Here is a 23,094-nt window from a genome sequence, read left to right on the forward strand (position 1 = left end):
TCCAAATTTTTACATGTCTGTACTTAAAGGAGGATTTAGGGCTGCATGAAGAATTAAATGGTGGGAGTAAATTAAAGGTTGATGAAGAGGATTTTCACAACAGAGACGACGACCCATTAGAATTAAATAAAAGATTGGAGCCAGTAGTCAGTGACGGGCACGGACCATACATACCAGGATCTGCCACAGATCCAGATAAACGACATGATAGCTACGACCTTCTGGTAAAAGACGCAGTTGAACAACTTCATGGTCCTCAAGAAGATAGCAATGATAAATTTTGGCGAAAAGTTGCTGAAAATGCACAGAAAAATGAGCAAAATAATATTGAGAATATGAAATACGCAAAGAAAAGCGCAACACCTAAATTACCGTACGTGAACGTTGCGCAAAATTTTAATTTTGCCAAAGGTATGCATGCGGGAAATTTAGAACATCAACCCTTACCGGATACGTTGGGGTACCGAAATTTAACTAAGGTAGGAGAACACAGAGACTCTGACATCGTAGTGAAACCCTATGCTATAGGTTGGAAAGGTTACGGAGCTTCTGGTCCGACTTGTTGCACGAAAATGCGAGTACATAGACCGAAAACGTGTGATCCTAAAAAAAATGAAACAGAAGTAGACCGTAAGCAACGGCCAGTGACATCAATACAAGATTTGGGCGGTCAGTATAAAAAGCCTTTGTCACTAATGGATTTAGCTATTTGTTGGGATTTTATAGCGGATGATCCAAGACGAGAGCCTAAACCACCCAAACACATTGATGGATCAAATGGATCTCAAGCACCAGCAGTTTTTACAATGGTGCACACGCCTAAAGATACATTGGAAGACAATATAGCACCGGGACACTCTCAGTCAATTTTCAACCAGAACCGTATTACACAAGATATAGGACGCCACAGTGTGCCTCATTTTGAAAAAGACATGACGAAAGATAAAAGGAAAGATACCTGTGACGTGCAGCATTGTCCCCAGCATAATCATAGAGAAAATATGCCAAGATCTAAGTCTTCAAGCAGGAAAAGTTCTGCTCAATCACCAAAAAATGGTAAATGTGACGGTGTTAACGGGTGCGGCACCCCATCGAATTCAAACTGTAGTCACGGTTCTTCAGCAGAAAATTTTAAAACCATAAAAGAAGCCTGGTCTAGCAATAACAAAAATTGTAAGGGAATAAATGGCCGTAACCATAGTTTAGAATCGTACGACAAAACCCCTTTAGCGCAAGGGAAACTGCATCAAAGTTCGCCAAACGACTCTCAAATATCTCGCTCGCCAAAAGAGTCGAGTGACGCGGGTAATAACAATGCGAAACATAAGCATTGCATTTCTTGCAATGGATATAAAGCAATGAAAGATGTCAAACAAAAAGAAGATTACAAATTTGCTTTCAAAGCTGGCAATCCCAATTCAGTTCAAAGCCACAGTTCTAATGAGTCGAAAAATGTCAAAATGCCGAAAATGCGTCATCCCTATACAAAAAAGTCGTATACCATTCCTACTTTGGCGCCTCCGTTTAGTATTTGGAGGGATGCGAATGCCACAGGATATCCAGAGCATTGGAGATTAGCTAGCGTATACCAACACGCGTATAAGCCACCGGAGCAGCGACGAAAACCTCTCATAAATAGCGTTTTCCAATAATCAAATTTGGGTCCAATGGTAATTAATTGTAATAATGACACATCAATAAATAGAATTTCTTTTATTACATCAAATATTATCGTTTCATTTGCGAACACCTGCGTACTTATCTCACTTTCCCGCTTGATAACAACATTAGCGATTAAGGTAAAAATCGTTCATATTCCAAGAAAAACGTGCACTTCTTTATAGTTTCCCAAGCTCTGTTGCAGAAATGGAACCAGCCTTTTTCCGATAAATTCGGGACGTTTGTTATTTGGTGTCTATTAACTCCTAATAGCATCCAACGTAAGCGATGGGCTAATTCTTCGAACGAAGGATGCCCGCGGTAAATTTCTTTGTTACCTAGAAGTGAAATTATTTTATAGTAAATTATATTTATAATTGATTACTAGCATCCGTTTCTATTAGTTAAAATTGGGGTTACTGTACCAAAAAAAAAGTTTAATAAACTCACCGTAATCGCTATAGACTTCTGGCAAAAGGAACAAATTGATTGGTTGACCGCAGCTATCGACGCTATACGATTGGTTCACACTATTTACATTGAGACCATTTCTGTTGGCATCACTATATAAGTACATGCCAGAATTTAGTTGCAGATTTGATCTTTGGAATGCTTTCCTGAAAATTTAATTAACATTGTTAAAATGTTTCATATAATGTTACATGTGTTTCACTCATCGATTGTATTAATGTGAAATTATCTAGCAATCATTATTATGTAGCTTCCTGTAGGAGGATACATTTTCGGTTATCCTAACATTATAGTTTCCTGTAGTTGAAATAATTAAAAAAATCTAACAGCTTAAATTAAAATCCATTTTAATATTTGAATAGTATATAAAGTGGTAGGTATTATAATGTTAGACATCATTGAATTGATAAAAATGATAAGAACCTAATTGATATAATAAAAGATATCTAGTTTTAAAGTTCATTACAAAGTTCATTAAATAATTATAATATGATAGCATATTAAAATCTTATAGCTATAGAATTTAGAGCTAGCGCGCACGAGCAACTTTGTCTCCGCAACTATTTTGTCTCCGCAACTATTTTGTCTCTCCCACCTATGGGCTAGTATCAAAGTGCGCGCACGTAGCGACGCAACTCCCCATACAAATTGATGGGAGAGACAAAATAGTTGCGGAGACAAAGTTGCTCGTGCGCGCTAGCTCTTAAAGGCATATATTTTATAGGTGTGTTAGTTACACCACTAAGAACTCAAGAACAGCTGAACAGTTTTTAATAATTTTATGTTTGATGATTGAAACTCTACCTTTACATATTAATATATTCTTAAGTATGAACCTAAACTTATTTTATAGTTTCTAAAGTTTAAACATACCTATACAGATCTTGCATAGTTTTAACACTACTGGGAGTAAAATCTTCTAATTGACACCTATTGTGAAGTAATAATAAATGTGGATTACATTCTCCAGACAATGTTGATTCTGAATTGTCTTGAGTAACATTGGTGCTTGCAGACAGTGAGGGTTTTAACATCTCCGCTGTTTGTATGTACCTAGAAGATATCAATTGACTATTAAAAATAATTATACATATTGAACATGAAATTGAGTAGTTTTATTATTTAAGTCCCCTGTTTATGTCACAAATTAAAAATGCTTTTCGCCCACGAATGAAGAACTTTTTACCATCTTACCCAAAGGAAAGGATCATTGGTAGTAACGACACAGAATACATAATAGTAGCTAAACGCTACAGAACGGACACTCTGCCTCCCGCCAAAATTAAACTTACCTCACCCCGCGCGATCGTGATTAAAATGGGCCATATTTTTCTGCAAAGACGATACGCAACGAAGATTGACAACATTAATCAAATTGACTTAAAGTAATTTTATTATTTTGGATTTGTGATTATCGTTTTTCGTAGAAAATGGTTAGATATTGTGCTGTTTTCATCAGAAAAACGCGAATTTTTTTTTTACACTAGTCACAAATGTGCCAACCATAAAGCGTTAACACACACATTTGCAGTCTCTACAGTGTGACTGTCAAAACGATAATTTTGTATGGAGTGTCCGGGGTGTGGTAACGATAAAAACTGTGCGGAGCGGCAACGTCGCGTTAGCGTGACATGCGACTGACGCGGCGTTGCCGATCGTCTTGTGTTCGCTGTGCGGCACACACGGTTAAATTTCACTGCTCAACAGACTTTCGAGATGCTAGTTGTAACTTTTAAGAAAACTGAGACAATATGTAGCGTGACCTACGATCGCATGAAGCAGTGGGGACGTAACAAATATGCAAAATTCGCCTATCGTTATCTGTAGGTTGTATGCATTCATTCAATCATGACATGTCCATGGGCAATCGGCTTTATAGTTTCAAATTAAACTGGAATTGTACTTTTTCGCATTTTTTGTCAACAACGCCATCTATATGGTATTTAGTATGGTAATACATAGACAGGTCCATCATAACTTTATAAATATAATTTTTATTACTCAAGTATTTGTAAAGTATGTAAGTTTTTCTATAAAATTCTGACTGTGTTACTAAGAAAGGAACCTTACCTTATAAAGTTATAATCAGTAAACCAATCCTGTACTGCAATTAGAACATGGCAAATTGCCATCAAATATGACGCTATTTGCAAGCAATCAACTGTGACTATATTAGCACTTCTAGAAGTTATTGTACTTATATTTGTGTCAATTAAACATGGCGACCAAAGGGGCTGGCAGTCCAGGAGTATAACACGGTCACTTGTTACATACATATCTATACCTAAAATAGAAATACAAGAATATGAAGTTATATTAAATTAATATACATTTCTAAAGGAATTAATTCAGTTATCTGCTGGTGAAAATAGTTAAAAGAGTAGAGTTAAGAGGTTTTATTTGAGCCTATCCAAAATTAAATCTTTTTCCATATAAAATATTGGCAAAATTAAAAAATGAGAAATAATACACACCCCTAGTACATTGGCTGCCCCTCTCTATTTGTTCAATGTTTTGCATATTAAATATAAACGGACTAGTATTGCTAATGTTTTCCTTTTTTTCTTTTTTATCATTATCAATAAAATTAAGATTCTCCATTTGATTTTCTACACTGTTAACATTTGACTCAAAACCTTGATTTTCTTCTGGCACTTCATGTGAATGTAATATTTCATGACATAGGTCATCAATTGGTTTGTTCTGGTTAATAAGATTCATTATTAAAGATTTGCCCACTCCTTGCATACCTAAAAAAAGAAGCAAGATGAAGTAATGAAATGAAGAATTCATCATTGACAGAATATTTTTACTAGCGATCCCCCCTCGATTCGCCCGTGCTACAAGTTTAAGTTTTCTCTCCATAAGAACCATCTACATACTTCAAGAAATATTATAAAGAAAGAATTAACAAAATTACTTCAGGTGTTCTTGAGATTGGCGCTTAGCAACAAATTTGGCGATTCATTTATGTAATATAGATTATAATTCATAACAATCTAATTTGATAGTAATTATTTAATCAATAATTAATCTATGAAATAATAAAAATTGATAATATACAAAATAGCTTTTTGATACATATTGAGTCATTATGAAAATGTTATGAACTTGGTAAAAAATATATATTACCTATAACACCGATAACCAAATAATTTGTATTGTTATCATTCAAAAACTCAAGTGCTGCAAGGTTGAATTCTAAATTTTCGTCAAGTAACTTCATTGGTTCTGTCATTACTTTCAAAGGGGGACATGGTTTATGCTCTGGAAAAGATAAATAAATATTAATAATTGAGTGTTGGATTAATTAGTAAATAAATATAAGTGATTGATCCATTTGAAACTAAATTATCTTTGTTTAACAATATTTAGAATAATATAAGAATATCCTTGAATAACCTTGAAGAATATCCTTGAATCAGTGTTAGCAACCTGAAGTGAGCTGATTATCGTACCAGGGGCGTAAAATTATCGTACATTAGGCGTTTTTGGTTCGAAATTATCGTACTTTTTAGAATAAAGTCAATTATAAATAAATAAATCATATAAAGTAAGTAGTAGTATGCACCAATGTAAACATCTTGATGAGCATCATTTATATATTAATAGATTATACGATCATATTGTGAATATTTTACAAAAAGCTGCTATTTTTAGTGGAAGCGTAATAAACAAAACGAAAAATAGGAAACATGTAGTAGGCTGGAATTTCCATGTTAGAGAGAGCCACCAGGTAGCTAGATATTGCTTTAAGGAGTGGGTGGAATCGGGCAAACCTATATATGGACCTTTATATGATAATATGAGAAAGAGCCGTATAATATTTAAAAATAAAATTCAGTGGTGTCAGAAAAATGAAGATCGTATTAAGATGAATATATTAGCTACATGCAGTAAAAACAAAAACTTCGTAAAATTTTGGCAAACTACAAAAAAGCTTAATGGTAGAGAGAGTAGATCGGTTTCTGTAGATGGTGTGCAAATGTCAGATCAGATTGCAGAGATATTTGCTAATAAATTCAAAACTAAGCCTCTCCCTGTAAAGAGTGTGCCCGGTGTTGAGACCGTCAATCACAACGAGCCAGTAACTATAGATAAGGAATCATGCATAAAATTTACTCATAAAGATGTTAAAAAAGCCATAAAAAGCATACAAAGGGGAAAATCACCCGGCTATGATGGTCTCAGCATAGAGCATATAATTTGGGGAAGTGAGAAGTTGGTCGAACATTTGTGCAACCTATACAACAAGTGCATAAAATATTCTTATTTGCCCAAAAATTTGATAAGAACAATAGTTGTGCCTATTGCTAAAAATAAAAGCGGTAATCTAGGCGATTCGTCTAACTATAGGCCTATATCTTTAGGAACTATATTAAGTAAAGTGCTGGAGCGTCTTATTCATCCTGAAATACAGAGATCATTAAATATTAATGAAGCACAGTTTGGTTTTCGTCCTGGACTATCAACGGACGCAGCTATTTTTAGCCTAAAGAGTACCATAAATTACTATAAGCAACACAAAACATCGGTGTATGCTTGCTTTTTAGATCTTAGTAAAGCTTTTGACCTGGTAAATTATGGTATTCTTTGGAATAAACTGGAAGCAACAGGAGTTTCTTAGTGTAGCGCGTCTGTTGAGATTCTGGTACGGAAATCAAACAAATTATGTCAGATGGGGCGACTCCATGTCTAGCGGGTATAGGTTAGAATGTGGAGTACGTCAAGGAGGGCTAACCTCTCCGGACCTGTTCAATCTTTATATAGATGGATTGATTGGCGAGCTCAGGGGAACCAGGGTTGGATGTCATCTTGGCGACGTGTGCGTAAACAATTTAAGTTATGCCGACGACATGGTTCTGCTGAGCCCTTCAATTAAGGGTCTGAGAAAATTACTCTCAATTTGTGAGAATTATGCTAATTCTCACGGCTTGAAGTATAACGCTTTAAAGACCGAATTGATGGTATTTAGATATGGACAGGGACCGGAGAGAATACCTGGGTTATTTTTGAATGGTTCTCCTGTTAAAATCGTGGAACAATTTAAATATTTGGGTCACATTTTGACGGGGGATCTAAAAGACGATTCAGATATTGAAAGAGAGCGCAGGGCCCTTGCAGTCCGGAGCAACATGCTGGCGCGAAGATTTGCCAGGTGCACTACTGACGTTAAAAAATTGTTATTTAAAACATATTCCATGTGCATGTATACGTGTCAATTGTGGTGTAACTTCACAAATAAAGCGATTTCTTCATTGAGAGTGCAGTATAATAACGCATACAGACTCTTTATGAAACTGCCCAGGTTCTGTAGTGCATCTGGCATGTTTTTGGAGACGAGGGTCCCGGATTTCATGGCCATAATGAGATCGCGAATCGCAAATTTTTGGGAGAGAATGAGACGCTCCAGTAATAGTATTCTGGTGGCTGTCTCTAACTTTTATGACAATCCTTTACTTCTGTACTGGTGCAAAGTTCATTCATCATATTATGCTAGGGATAAACCTATAAAGCCAGGAAAAAACTATAAATGATGCTCTAATTGTCTTTAATTTTTTGTATTTTATTTTGATTTTGATTGTAATTTGTAACTTGCATATGGGAAGGGAAATTTCCTGAAATAAAACAATTTTATTTATTTATTTATTTTATTTATTATAAATTGTAATATTGATAAGTATGCAAGTTCTCTATAGTTAATCTTTGTTTAACTACCGCTGTCAAATCAACGGGACACTGAAACCCAAACGTTTTAAGTGCCTTAATATTCATTATACTCTTTGGTTTTACGCGTGGTACAGACTACAGACCTGAACCAATTCCATTTCCACTTTATGTTCAATAAACGCGCCAAGTTTAAAATTCAATCTGACAAAATTTCACTGTTCCCATGAAAGTTCGATATGAAACACGTCAAAATGTCATATTTGTATGGGTGAAATAATATAAATTCTCGAATTTTGCCTGATAGAAATTATCGTAAAATCAGCGTACGATAATAACATGCTATCGTACATCGTACGTATAGGCACCAAATTATCGTGTTTGTACGATAATTATCGTACGGTTGGGAACGCTGCCTTGAATAATAAATGACTAGGTTAAACAAGTGTAGACAAATCCACGAAGGTATATTAATTAATCTCATAATATAAGTGCGGAGGGCTGTCCTTGTGCTGTAGTAAACAACTTTGTTCAGGTAATAGATTTACAAGTACCTTTTTTCTCCTTTGATTCATTTTGTGCTATTTTGTTCGGTTGTGGTCCTTCGTCTATAGTTTGTGACTTAGGACTAACTGGTCTTTCATCCTTTGGGGCACTTTGCTCACGAGTTTTTAGTATTATTGTAGGCTGTTTCTCCTTGTCCGCTTTTTCTTTTTGTTCTTTTGTTGTTTCACGATCCGATTTGAGAATTACGGGTCTTTTCGCAATAGGTGAATTTATGATTTCCTGAAAATTTTCAAAGTTTTTTAAATGGATTTATAATAACAATTATTCTATGTGTGAGTTTATTAAAAAAATTGCAATAAACCTTCGTTATAATGACTTTTTTTTTCTTTTCTGCCATCTCTATTGGTTGTTTATATTAAATCGGCAGAAATTGATAATTATTTTAAAATAATGTTGAATATTGTTTGTGTTTTGACTTTTGAAGTTTTCTTAACCTCTTACGTCAAAATATGTCAATGACATTTTGATATTGTCAGAATAAGTGTTGCCGCCTTCAAAGATAAGGCATTTGACTAACGTTGTGGTTAGCTTCTATTAAGCATTCTGTGGTTGTGGTATGGGCAAGAAGCTTATATCATATACACTGGAGATTTCGGTATGAACATTTGACGTGAACAAGAAAATATTGCCCAGTTGTTGTGTTTTATCACTTTCACACCTAACTTGGTATTGCCACTGTTAATACGAAGTTTTCCCAAGGCTACTATATATGCTGCAATATTCTGTGCAAAAGGTTAGTTTTTGTACATGAGTTTGTTGATAAATTGCCAACAACGTCATTCAGAAGCATTGTTGAATGAGACAATTATTATTTATGCTAAATAAAATAAGTATCTGAACCAATTATTAAAAAGCGATACTCCTTGATTATGGGTAGTTACCATAATAGAATTGTAGCAACTCTCACTTTGACAATATGGCATAAGTGTCAAAAAAATTGCGTCGCTTTGAATATTTAAGTTAATATCATAGAGTAATATAATATATATGGTTAATATTGTTGCGTATTTAATAAATATTTTCCGAATATAAATGATGTATTGCATTGTGAAAAATTGCAGTTTTTGGACACCAAATTCTGGCATAAAATTTCACAGGCAAGTGTATATTTACGCTATTTACAATATTCTTCAATACTCAAGCATTTACCTGTTTAGAATCATTTTCATGTCAAAAATCGTCAATTTTATCATCATTTTAGTAATCAATCATGCTAAATATCTTCTATCTATCTTCTTTTCCTAATAATTTCATCATTTTTCAATAAACCAATTTAGCAAGTAAGGTAACCATGATGACGAGTTTTTACGGATAGCGAAGAGAAAATTTTGTAATAGTTAACAAAATTATGATGAACATTTAGAACACCATTTCAAAGATTTTTATACTAGTAATGAAACAACGCACGACATCGATATTGCACTCACATGTGGTTTTATGTTTGTTCTTCTTTAACATAGAAATTAATAGTTCTTTTAACATAGAAATTAATATTTTTTTTTACTTATTTCAGCTTTCCGAAAAATGAAATAAAAAGAAATAAATGGCTGTTTATAGTGCCTATCAAGGGTAAAATTTATCAACATGCCAGAATATGCAGTTTGCATTTTAAGCCTGAGGCTTACGGTCCAGAAAAAAAATACCTTTTGAAAAGTGCTATACCTTTTTATTTACCACATTCTTGTTACTGCGTCTCAACTGTGGATAAAGTAATTTTAATTATATTATAATTAACCACCATGAAACATTAGTTATCAAGCGTTATTTAAAACTATCATTTTCTACCGATTAAAATGGTGTAAACCTATAAAGATTATAATTATTCATCTAAGTTGACCAGTAATATTATAATATAAATACTGTTAAAAATATTTGTCGCTATTATTTATAGACCATGATTTTTAGTTTTTTCTATTTCAAAAAATCCTGAATATACAAACCAGTGTGGTCACCCACAGAAAGAGACAAAAAACAATACTGACTTCATTCAAGGTTATATTTTCTTGTGACAAGTTAATGGTCATAGTGCAATCTCCAGTGTATAAGATATAAGCTTCTTGGGTATGGGTTTAAATCACGTTTAAATAATGTCTGTGAATAATGTCATATAAAAAAAAGATTTTCAACATCGATCATCACAAGAAGAATGACAAGAAGTCCTAGTTAATCATTCTTACATTCAAACTTAGTTAATGGAGATTACTCCACGTTTCGACGATGTATAAGTTCAAAATCACACAAACATTGAACATTCAAAAAGTAGTACAAGTCGCTGTTTAAATCATTAAAGGTTCTTCTAAATTTAGGCACCGACTTTGACTTTAATTCTATTTTTTACTTGTTTGAAGGTGGTTAAATATTTAAAAATATTTAATTTCTATATTTACCTGTATTAAAATTATATAGACAGTTTGTTATGGTTTTCTCGTGAATGCCAAAACTAGATGAAAATGGGACCAAATGGATGGATCTGGTGTTTCAAATAAAAAGTTACAATCGAATTGAGATCCTCCTCCATATAATGACGTTTTGTAATAATTTTATTTCTATTTTATGTATCTGGTAACATAATGCTAGTCGGAAATCGGAACGTCGGAAGTTCTACCAAGTCTCATTTCATCATTTGTCAATTTTAATAAATTGATATTTTTGTTAATGTCACTTGCCCTTCAAGAAAGAACTAAGAAAATACTTCGGAAGTTATTTTAGACAACTCTTTCTTTGTTCCAAATTTCTGAATCGCAATTAAAATAGCAATACCATAAAGTACCGGTGCTTAATGAATTAGGCGTTTGTTCAGAGTTTCTATCAGTCGTCGCCGTAGTTGGTGCTCGCGTGCGTAGTTAGTGAGCATATTTCTTTAAATTACAATATCATTGTGGTTTCGAAATGTCTCGGTTGGAGTACTTGTCCACTGTAACCCTTTTTTATTTGTTGGTGATATTAAATAATGTGCACACTCAAGATGTATGTGTTAAAAAGGGTCCGTGTAAATGCGAATTTTCTAATGGCACTGGTATCGACTTAGCGGCTGCAGCGAAAGCTACATTTTACACCACCCAAACGTTTGAGCTACAAATGGGCGGTGCTGAATATGTCCTTAGTACATATTATTACCATCCTTGTTTTGATGTGACGCCTAGTGTAAATAGTTCAAAGCCCGGCACCGGTTGCGACAGTCCATTGTCGGTAAGTTGAAAATCATTGAGACGTATCTATCTACGTATGTGCAATTTCTTTAAAGATACAATTGACATCATTACTCCAGTATTCTATATTGTATAGTTGGTTCATAGAACTGTTAATTTTTATTATTTTTTATATGATAGAAGTGTAAACATGTTGAATATTATGTTATATAAAAACTAATCATTTATTAACCACTGGTTCAACTACTTACATGCATAATATCTTGATAACCTGATTTATTTATGCAATCCTCAAGACATTATGTGTTTTTCAGAAACTGTAGGAATATTATTAATAATTATACTTAATTGTTATAAAAGATTTTCAATTCGTTCACAAATTATATTCAATAAACCCTCATGTTCATATAATGTCACCGCTTAATAAATATAAAATGCTAGGGATTTTAAGCGCTATGTCCACAATAATCTGGTTTAAAATTTTCAGCTATGCCGTCATGTGGATAGGTTCAACTATAACATAACAACCAACACATATGTCGCAGATGGCGGTATATATGAAAAAATGGGTGTTACCAATCTATCTGATTTCAGTTCTGATGGAAAGTCAATCATTTATACCAATCTACCATCGTGAGTTTAATCTAATATATATTATAACGGCGAAAGTTTGTAAGGATGTATGGATGTATGGATGTTTGTTACTCTTTCACGTAAAAACTACTGAACCAATTACAATGAAATTTAGCACACATATAGAGGGTTCCTGGATTAACACATAGGATAGTTTTTATCCCGGAAATCCCATGGGAACGGGAACTATGCGGGTTTTCCTTTGCAAACGCAGGCGAAGCCGCGGGCGGAAATCTAGTCAATATTATTTTAGACATATTTAGTTAAATATATCATGACCTTATATTCATATTTTGATAAACTAGCTGTTCCAACAGATGTAGTTTAGCGCCATTTCCCTTTTGCGTTTTCTCTTCATAAGAACCTTCCTTGTGCCTTGACAAAAACATAAAAAATTGCAGAATTGTTCAAGCCATTGTTGAATTTTACGCTTAGGAACACATTTAGCAGTTTCTTTTTATTATATAAATTGAACACTATTTTTTTTTTATAGAAAAACAGTGAAGTACCTCTAGCTTGAAATGATTTTGAATTTTTGAATAAGCACTTTTATGTGGATATCATAGTATAAAAGTAGAGCAATTTAGTAGCCATCTACTAATGTATAGAAAATTTAATTAGCTCCATGAAACCATTGCATGCCTTCTCCTAATCACCATAATTAAGTTAACTTTGCAAATTAAAAAATGTGTTACTTATTTCTGGAAAACAATTTGAGTAATAATAAAAGACACAAGTCTACTTTACATGCATAAATAAATTGGAATTATTTTACTTAAATTTAGGCACATTATTTAATACTATAATATATAAGTAATCAACTTGACCAAGTCACAAAATCAAAACAAGTTTCTAAGACACATAAAGTGGGTGAAAATAATTATTCAAACCTGTTTGGGCTCAGTTTTTTGACCTTCATTCTTTATGGTTTAGAGATAAAACTAGTTATAACATGTGTGGTAACATAGTGAGGGTCTATTATAATTTAGAATAGTATTCAAATAATTATGGAAATGCTCAGATACACTTGAATACTATTGTAACAAAATCTTTTAATATTTAAAACAATATTTATTTATATTTACTGAAAAAGACATATTTTAACCTTTTAGGCTGATAATATACTAAGTTAATGTTTAAACCAAATCTGTGTACATTTTTTTTCTAAATCAATTGTTTTGATGAAACTTTATATCATTAGCTCTAAAGCCAAAATAAAATATAATGATTAGAGAATATACTGTACACTGTAGCAGTAGATATTTTTCTCTTTGGCTCTATAGTCTTTTTACAAAACAGTTGTTTAAACATAAACATCACCCAATTTCACATTAAAATTAATTTATTATTATAGTCCTTTCCACCTAAGATGATTTCTGTGACACATGGATTTTTGACACGTGTAGAGATGTCTTTACTGAAATCATATCAATTGTTTTCGATAATCGATAATATTTTATATGGAAATGAAATCGATTTGAATAAAGTACCAAAATTAGTTTTTTCGGCATTTCGCCAACAATTAACTAAGGAAACTTAGCAAACAACAGCAACAAAAAGTCAACAATAACAATTAGTAACAATAACAGAATACCACGTAAAGTATCATTATAAAAATGCAACTTGTATGCACTCGTACAGACGATTGACTCGATTGACAAACGATCACAAGATGGGCGCCGATTATATGATTTTCCAACTCTATGATTTTTCAACGATCCATTTCATGTACACAAATTGCGTAGGTATTATATTTTTGTGTTATTTTATTTTATTTTTCATTATATTAAACTAAACAATACTGTTTTCGATTTATAAGTTTAAGATGTTTTATTTTTATATTTTTGGCAATAATTCCGCCATAAAATAAAAATATTATGCACTAAAATTATTTTGGCGTTTTAAACATAAAATACGTAATTCGGAACACGATGAAGTGTCACAGGAATCATCATAGGTGAAAAGGACTATAGTAAAGTATATATATATTTTTAATGGTATAACCATGGACTAATAGAATATATTCTATTAGTCCATGGTATAACTAACCTGTTTTTCATTTTATCATAATTGTATAAAATATGGTAACTATATATATGGTAACTGGTTATATTGATAACATAAATGAAATGTTGTTATTAATTAAAGTTGCGCCTTCGCGTTTAACCAGCATCGTACATGTCCTTTATTAATATGGTTGCCTGGAAGAGATTGCTTTAAGCAATAAGGCCGCCTTTTGTGCACTTACCGTATTCATGTTTTCTTGTTAAATTATGTTTTTATTACTGGTACTAGTACAATAAAGTGTCATAAATAAATAAAGTTGCTGCTACATCTAAAAGAGTACATAATATGTGTAAAATAAATGTATGACAATTGTAGGTATTTAAAGTTTAAACATCAATATTGTTGATGGTGAAGTAGAAAATAAAAGGCCAGTCGCGTCGATAAATAAAATGGAGGCTTTAATGCAGATTTGGCTATATAAAGTACAGATAGAAGACTTTAGTTACATACGTGCGCTCAGGAGAGAGGAGGCCGAAGAACTGGACGAGTCACTGCCGCAGCAGTGGCTCGCCGCAGCTTTTACAGATTATGTTAAATTGTTAAACAATCGCACAGATTAAAAACAATGATCTAACATAGACAATATTGACTTATGTACATTAAAATAATTATTTAAAATTTAATCTTTTTCGAATGGCGCGTCGCTAACACTCCCCACCCCAGTGCTGACTCAGCACTCCAACATAGGAATGGGAGCGACGCGTGACGCACATCTGCGCCACGTCCCTGTGCTCGTTCGCACTTCAACCAGTCTCACTCGCCCATCCTGGCCAGGAAGGATACGGGTTACGCGGCCTTTCGGCCACGAATTTCTTGAAGAGTTCGGATCGACAACCAAAACCATATCTCCCACCTGCAACGGTTTGTCGCCGTCCTCCCACCACTTGGTTCTGGGGATGAGTGTAGGAAGGATCTCCTTCACCCATCGCCGCCAGAACATGTCTGTGAGCCGTTGTGCTACGCGCCACTGCTTACGAGAGTAACCATCTGAAGCTTGAAACTCACCTATGATTGGTAGATTGGACGACGAACCTAGTAGAAAGTGATTTGGAGTCAGGCTTTCTACATCCTCAGCGTCAGTAGCAACGTACTTCAGCGGTCGACTATTAACTATGTTTTCAACTTCAGCCAGCAGCGTACTTAAAACCTCCTCCCTTGGTGCACGTTCACGCAAGACAACCTTTAAGGCTGTCTTGACACTTCGTATCAGCCTCTCCCATGCCCCACCCCAATGGGGGCTACCGGGAGGTATAAACGACCATTCGAACCCGTTATTGATACCTTCATTTTTCAGAGCTTCCGTATCCATGGACTGTATAGATCGTTGCAGCTCGGCATCAGCACCTCGCAGGTTAGTACCATTATCAGAGTACAGGTAGCGCGGCCAACCGCGTCTAGCAGCCATTCGTCTTAACGCCATGATTAGTGAATCTGCAGTGAGAGATGGAACTATCTCCAGATGAACAGCGCGCACCGTCATACAGGTAAATAAAACCCCATACCTTTTCTCCCTTCGACGTCCCACTGTTACCTCCATTGGACCGAACAAGTCCAGTCCGCAATGAGTAAAAGGGCGCTGGTGATGCGCCACGCGCGCCTCTGGTAAATCTCCCATACGTGGTGTAGACGGCTTGCACCTCCTTATCCTACACAGCATACATCTTGATGCTACAGATTTAACTGTTGACCTAAGTTTGAGTAGCCAATACCGTTGCCTTAACTCGTTCACCACGGTCTCTTGATTACCATGAGCTGCCTTAACATGGTAATGACGAACAATTAATTTTGATATGGGATGCCGCCCGTCCAAAATAATAGGTCTTTTAACACTATGACTTACGTTAATCGCAGCGTCGATCCGTCCGCTGGCACGTAACAAATCATGTTCGTCTAAGTACGGTGATAACGTTAAAAGTCGGCTTCCGCGGCTGAGTGGCTTACCATTATTTAATGCGGCTATGTCCTCACCGAAGGATTCCAGTTGTGCGTGTCTTAAAAGTAAACGCTCCGCTCGCTCCATAATACTGCAATTCATTTCCCCGGGCAGCCCCTTGCATTTATCAATAAACAATAAAACCATTGCAGTAGCCCGCTTCAACCGCAACCATGAAGAAAATCTAGATGGGTCAGGTACCGGTAAATTAAGTTGAACTCGTTCTAAAACATTTACACAAACGGACATCACATCCGCTGTGCTCATGTTTGACCTAATAACATCTTTCGGCCAATCACATTTGTTATCATATAAAAATGATGGCCCCGTATACCATTCATATTGTAACGACGCGTCGAATGACTCACGAGTCGCCAAGTCCGCAATGTTCAACTTAGTAGGTATATAATTCCATTCACTGACCTGTGATAACTCGTCGATCTCGCCCAAGCGATTCGCTTCAAACGTTTTATAAGAACGTGTGTTATTGCGAATCCAGTGAAGCACCGTGGTCGAGTCGCACCAAAAATACCTGCGCACGGGTTTCATCCTATGCTCTTTTAAAATAGTGTTTGCTAGCCGTGCACCTAGCAATGCCGCTTGCAGTTCGGCCCTGGGTATTGTTAAGGGCTTTACAGGCATAACCTTACACTTACTTGCAATAAATGCTACATGAATTGAATTATTATATTCCCATCGCCAATAACCTACCGTACACATCGCCTTCGAGCTAGCATCACAAAACACATGCAACTGTAGGTTGCTATAGCCCGTAGCGTATGCAGTATGCGCTACGTCGTCGTAGCAATCCGTAGTACATTGCGTAGACGCACGCGATACGCTACGTGTTGGAAGTGAAGGGGATTGTGACGTCACCCCGGCCGATGACGAGGTGTCTTGCATCTCGCTTGCACTCGTAGGCGCCCTGTCCTTGTCGCACGTAGCTCGTACAACTCGCTTGTAGCACCTAGGTATACGTATGTCTTTAATTACCTTAAGTAGATGAAGCCATTGTTTCCATCGATGATAAATATCGTCGGGAATATTATCATCCCATCCGATATTTAATCGCCACGTATCTTGCAATATAATTCGCCCTTGTATTGTAAAAGGCATTAAAAAACCTAAGACATCGAAAATAGACATAATTACCTTTAACATTAAACGCTTCGTAGGCCTTTCTACACCTGAGATAATATTCTCAGGAATGCGTTTTAATGATATATCAAACCCTAATACATCCTTTTCGGGATACCAAATTAAACCCAAAGTCCGCTCGGAATCGGCTCCATATGTTTCACCGATTTTGAACCTTACTGCCGAGGGACCCAAGGTTTCTTTTGGTATGCTGTTTAAAACCGCGACGCTGTTGCTTGTGAAGTTTCTTATCTCGAAACCGCCTGACTTATGTATTTGTGTAATATTTCTTACCATTTCGATGGCCGTCGCTTCATCCGATAAACTATCTATGTAGTCGTCCATGTAGTGAGAGTTTCGGATGGCGTCTACTGCTGCTGGATACATGGAAGAATACCGCTCAGCATTTTTATTTTTAATAAATTGAGCGATAAACGGCGAGCAGTTAGCTCCAAAAATAAGCGATGTCATTACATACGTTTTAATTTCTTCAGTCGGGTCATTTCTCCATAAAAACTTCAAAGCCTGCTGGTCTTCCTGTTTAATTTTAATTCTTAAAAACATATCTCTAATGTCACCTGTTACTGCAATATTGTTTTCCCTAAAGCGCAGCATAATACCAAATAGTGATGACAATAGATCCGGTCCTGTTAATAAATAATCATTTAAACAATTACCATTTACCTTACTAGCAGCATCGAATACCAAACGAAGCTTCATCTTGTTGGGGTTATCAACCCCGAAGTGAGACAAATACCATGACCTTGGGGACGGCTGAATGACACCTGTTAATTCTTTTGCATAAGAATTATCTAATAAATGATTAACCCTTTCCCTGTACCTTACCGCGAAACCCAAATCTTTACACATTTTCTTTTCAATACCTTTATATCTCACAAGCGCTCCAGCGTAGGAGTCAGGTAAGTTGGTGATGTCGCTGCGCCATGGAAGACTCACGTGCCACCGGCCGTCCACCAGCTCAGCTGATTCCTCGAGTAGGGCGACCGCGCGAGCCTCGTCCGCGTGCTGACGCGGCTTAGTCATCACACCTAAGGAATCTAAAATAGAAGACCGTCGAACCTCCTCGTGAATCTCCCTCAGCAGGTATGCATCTTCACCAGCGCAGCCAGCATCAGCAGCAACAGAAATATGCAAGTTGGTTTCGGCGCTGGATGGCAAGCAGTTACGGGCCCCATATGGCCCCCTAGGAATAGAAGATTTCCCATGGACGCACCAGCCTAGAGGGGTAAGTGTAGCAGACGGCTCATTCAAATTTCCTATCTTAACCGCTAAAGGTAATAACAAATGATGGTTATCTTGACCAATTAAAATTTCGGGTTTCGAATCTACATTATATAAATATTTTTTTATTTCACATAAATGCAAACAACTAAGATCGTTTATAATAGATAATGACTGTAACGGTAAACATAAATTACTAACGCACCTCATCTTTACATTATGCACCTTATTATCTAAACCCTTAAGGTCTACGTTTACATGTGTGTATTTGCAAACAATTTCATTATTGAACGCGCCTCGCACGCGCATTGTTTCCCGCCGGCCGTGTAGCCCGACGCGGGCCGCTAGATTAGAGTCTATAAGTGACACCGACGAACCGTCGTCTAATAACGCCGTGGTTTGCACTATACCGTTGGGACCGTGTACAGTTATGGGGACCACTTTTAGGAACACTTTTGGGGAATCACTTGCTTTTATGTGTGTTATACTTTCGGTAACAGGCCTTATCTCGGGCTCACGCGGCACTTGCCCGAGACTAATCACTTCACTTGCACTCGCGACACTGTTGATCGGATAATGAAGTAAGCGGTGATGCTCCCGGCCGCACCCGTCCTCGTCGCACACCGGCGCTCGGCATGTGTTCCTCTCGTGCTTGGATATGAGACATTTGTAACAGAGCCCATTGTTCTTTACATGCTGCCATCTAACTTTTTTCAGCGCCTTTTGAAATAATCTGCACTCTGTTAATATATGCGTATTTTTCTTGCAAAAACGACATATTTTATTATGTTTGTCGGACTGTATTAAAACTGTATGCGTTCTACTGTGCGCTTCTTGGCTTTTGTTTCTATTGTAATAATTACTGTCATTACGATAATTCAATAAATCACTTGAGGTGGTTGTTGTCTTTAACGCTTCACAGTGTAAAAATTCTGACAATACAACTAACCTTGCCTCACGCCCTTCCTTGATGCGGTCGTAGCTGTAGTCCGTCCATTTTCCAATTAGAACGGAAGGGAGCTTTGAAAGGATGCTGGAGACGATACTGAAGCCCTGAAGATGCTCCTGTCGCCCCACTGCTCGTACAGCTTCGACATAATTTTGAATTTTGATTGAAAATGCAACGATATAATTATAATAATCGTTTGGCAACGGTTGTAACTTCTGTATATCTCGTTGAATTCTTAAAATAATAACATCTGGGTTACCAAACTGTAACTCTAAAGTGGCCATTATCTTCGACGGTGACGTGGCACTTATGAACAATGATGCCACCGACTCTTTGGCGGCACCACGTAGGCATTTTCGCAGCCTCCATATGTTTTCTTTATCGGTGAATTTACATAAATTTGTTGATTCCTGATAAGCCTGCTTGAACAACAACCATTCCATTGGGTCACCTGAGAATTCTGGAAGATCCCGAGGCGTGCTCATCCGGCTGAGTAGGTTGCTGTTCGCCATGTTGCTGCAGCTTGCGGTGGTGAGGTCCCTAATTGCAGAAGCCAACTGGTGAATCGAATCAGGTGCCGCGGCCGGCAATGGCGGCGGCGCGGCTTGTTGCAGTGGGCCCGTAGTTATACCTTGGTTGGGGGCTCCCTGCCCGTCAGGTGCTTCGATGTGCTGGCTTTCCACCCATTCCTCCACGTGGCTACGAACAGGCTCCCTGTTGAGTGAACTGCAGTATACCCTTTGTTCCTCCTCTTCGTCACTAAGTGCGGCCAAATCCGCTTCCAACGTTTTGTTAATTAAATCTATTTCAATTGCCGCTTTCTTTTTTGCGGCATCTAATAATAGTTGTTTGCGCCGAGCTGACTTCGATGTGCTCGAAGCTTGAGAACCCCGGCTACTTTTTGCCGCCATTGCCACGTGCGACTCGACTGGTATTTTCTTATCTAAATTTATTGCTGGTTCAGATTTTATGCTCCCCACATGTAACCGCAGCAGAGAAGATTTTGCGGCAACCACGTGCCCTTCTTGGCTTGCCGCACCACGTGCTCTCGAACTGCGTGTCCCCTTTGGTGTGCGGAACATGATCCTGCTCGAATGGCCACTAATGTTGGTGGTGAATGTTGAAAATAAAAAGGCCAGTCGCGTCGATAAATAAAATGGAGGCTTTAATGCAGATTTGGCAATATAAAGTACAGATAGAAAACTTTAGTTACATACGTGCGCTCAGGAGAGAGGAGGCCGAAGAACTGGACGAGTCACTGCCGCAGCAGTGGCTCGCCGCAGCTTTTACAGATTATGTTAAATTGTTAAACAATCGCACAGATTAAAAACAATGATCTAACATAGACAATATTGACTTATGTACATTAAAATAATTATTTAAAATTTAATCTTTTTCGAATGGCGCGTCGCTAACAAATATATTGTGTTACATATTAATCACATGTTCCAAAAATAGGAAAACAGAGAATCAAAAGGAAACACATGACACATATACCTCAAGATTATATAAAAATAGATACTTTAAAAATATTTTTTTTTTTCAGATCAACAATTGTTATGCTAGTCTGTGCCCAATCTGAGGGAGAACTGAATGTGTACTCGTTAGCAGAACCTAATAAAATTGTAAGTATTTATTGTAGTATTGACATTACTAGCTTCTGTTTGTGTATGTTCATGAAAAAGTTGTTGAAAATAGTGAAATGACTTTGAAAATATTGTAAAGTGTAAACAGTAAACAATTTATTATTTATCAAAAATGTAGCGCAAAAATTACATAAGCTACAGAAGTCATAAAGATTAGGATAAGATATAAAAGCATTTATGCAATATATAATGAAAAAGTATACTTGCAATTGTATAATGAAAAAGTACTATCATATGATCTAACATAAACTGTATTATATCAAATTATTATACTTCTATTAAAATATCAATAATACATATTGACATATCTTGCATAAATGCATTCACAGATCATTTTATTTTATAAGCTTATCAGCTTAACCCAAAACACAATTTTCGATTATCTATATGTATAATTTACCTGCTTTTTTCAGGTACTCAGCTTTTATACAAGACATGCATGTTTAACATTGATTGAAGAAATAGGGAGGTCTTTGGGGTCAACTCTGTTGATTATATTCTTCTCCTGTGTAATCTTTTACCTGGTCCTCGGAGTTTGTACCAAGAAATTCTTGATGGGAGCTACAGGTTTAGAAGTTGTGCCGAATCTTGCTTTTTGGATGGACCTACCTACTCTTGTGAAGGTAACTATTGAACCATATCCAAGTAATATTATAAACGCGACATTTTATAAAAATGTATGGATGTTTTTTACTCGTTCATGCAATTACTGTGTAGCAGATTTTGATGATACTTAGCTGTGACGTAGATTATGTACCAAAATGAGATGAATAACTACTCTAGAAGTTTTTTTTTTCAAGCGGGTCGCTCATTAAGTCATTAGTGATACCATGTGTTTGAAAAATTGTACATCAATGCAATTAGAACAACTGTCCAACATTTTTATTCCAACTTCTTTATAAATTTTAACCCATTGAGCCCCGAACGGCCCAATCAGTCCACGACACAATAGATTTTCTATTGTGTCTGTGATTCCGGGGCCTGAGTTATTAATATACATTTCATTATTTTCCAGGACGGCTGGGTGTTTGCGATCAACGGTTTCAAATTGCCCACACGTGGCGCCGGACCCGTGACGTCACCGGACCCCAACAGCTACGATAGCATATAACATCAGGACCTCACCGAGGGCCAATTGGTACTCATTGAGTAGACTGGACTGATACCATGTGCTATGTGGTGAATATTCTTAGTATTGCACTCTGTGGAAGGGAACTATGGTCCTCGATCTTGTATAATATGTATCGGTAGTAATTTGAATATTTTTTATATGTTTGATTCAATAGAAATGGCAGTCGATTTGTAAATTAAAGATTTTAACGGATTTTAAACGCGATTTATTCAGTATATTATTATACCGACATATCGCACACTTTGCACGGTCTCCCCGTGACCACTCTCGCTGCAGTGATAAAATCTTTAATTTCTAAATGTATAATGCTCGCGTAAAATCAAACACAAGAAAATAATGGCAGTCAATTTGTCATAATTTGATATGAAATAGCTGGTAGCTAGAGATATTGCTTAGAAGGAATGTAATAAAGATTTTTTTTCACTTCTCTGATTGAAAAGGGACAATAGTTCAGTTCCACACAAATAAATGGATTGAAAAGACATTTTAACTTTGTAATAGTATTAATGTTTAATATACTCGTAAAGACCATTAATCCATCAGTCCTCGGAATCACAGACACAATAGAAAATCTATTGTGTCGCGCCCCGATCGGGGCTTACGGTGGTCAATGGGTTAACTCCATTATTAGGAAATTATTTGCTTTATCATAGCGATTGTATTTGATATTAACAAAATGTTTTTAATAATGGTAGGAATCAAATTGTTACAGAATTTTGAGAAAAAGTCAATGGTATAGTTGATTTTTCGTACATATTATATTTCATACTAAGGATATTTACTTTGGCTTGTTGATCTAAGTTTTTATAAGATGTTTTTGTTTGTCCACCCGTCACTAGTCT

General features: G+C 36.1%; 3 protein-coding genes across 3 annotated transcripts; 2 read left to right on the forward strand and 1 right to left on the reverse strand.

Moving 5' to 3' along the window:
• The first annotated feature begins 8 nt into the window (after positions 1–8).
• Positions 9–1,768, forward strand: LOC149487147 (uncharacterized). The gene has a single exon (XM_089697385.1). It carries the CDS (start codon positions 336–338, stop codon positions 1,650–1,652), a length of 1,317 nt encoding a protein of 438 aa, XP_089553511.1. The 5' UTR covers positions 9–335; the 3' UTR covers positions 1,653–1,768.
• On the reverse strand, positions 1,699–8,793 carry LOC149487148 (nonsense-mediated mRNA decay factor SMG9). Its single transcript, XM_089697384.1, has 8 exons — positions 8,666–8,793; positions 8,352–8,583; positions 5,263–5,397; positions 4,605–4,880; positions 4,201–4,414; positions 3,004–3,183; positions 2,110–2,276; positions 1,699–1,997 (listed from the first exon to the last, which is right to left on the reverse strand). Exons 1-8 carry the CDS (start codon positions 8,699–8,701, stop codon positions 1,795–1,797), a joined length of 1,443 nt encoding a protein of 480 aa, XP_089553510.1. The 5' UTR covers positions 8,702–8,793; the 3' UTR covers positions 1,699–1,794.
• A 2,183-nt stretch (positions 8,794–10,976) lies between these two features.
• LOC149487149 (uncharacterized) lies at positions 10,977–22,781 on the forward strand. Its single transcript, XM_089697403.1, has 5 exons — positions 10,977–11,553; positions 12,001–12,146; positions 21,021–21,099; positions 21,534–21,743; positions 22,136–22,781. The coding sequence occupies exons 1-5, from the start codon at positions 11,254–11,256 to the stop codon at positions 22,229–22,231; spliced, it is 831 nt and encodes a 276-aa protein (XP_089553529.1). The 5' UTR covers positions 10,977–11,253; the 3' UTR covers positions 22,232–22,781.
• Positions 22,782–23,094: the final 313 nt, after the last annotated feature.

This window comes from Colias philodice, chromosome 7 (genome assembly GCF_061535455.1).
Source record: "Colias philodice isolate Cphi_HAF_F1 chromosome 7, ilColPhil1 Martin Lab GWU primary, whole genome shotgun sequence".
Lineage (NCBI taxonomy): Eukaryota > Metazoa > Arthropoda > Insecta > Lepidoptera > Pieridae > Colias > Colias philodice.

Bases quoted from the DNA above. Each gene is read 5' to 3' on its own strand.
- LOC149487147 (XM_089697385.1), top strand. From the start codon at position 336: ATGAAATACGCAAAGAAAAGCGCAACACCTAAATTACCGTACGTGAAC.
- LOC149487149 (XM_089697403.1), top strand. From the start codon at position 11,254: ATGTCTCGGTTGGAGTACTTGTCCACTGTAACCCTTTTTTATTTGTTG. The intron at 21,100-21,533 runs GTAAGTATTTAT...TGCTTTTTTCAG, and splicing joins TAGCAGAACCTAATAAAATT to GTACTCAGCTTTTATACAAG. The intron at 21,744-22,135 runs GTAACTATTGAA...ATTATTTTCCAG, and splicing joins ACCTACCTACTCTTGTGAAG to GACGGCTGGGTGTTTGCGAT.
- LOC149487148 (XM_089697384.1), bottom strand. From the start codon at position 8,701: ATGGCAGAAAAGAAAAAAAAAGTCATTATAACGAAG. The intron at 8,584-8,665 runs GTTTATTGCAAT...GAAAATTTTCAG, and splicing joins AAAAAGTCATTATAACGAAG to GAAATCATAAATTCACCTAT. The intron at 5,398-8,351 runs GTACTTGTAAAT...TATCTTTTCCAG, and splicing joins TGAATCAAAGGAGAAAAAAG to AGCATAAACCATGTCCCCCT.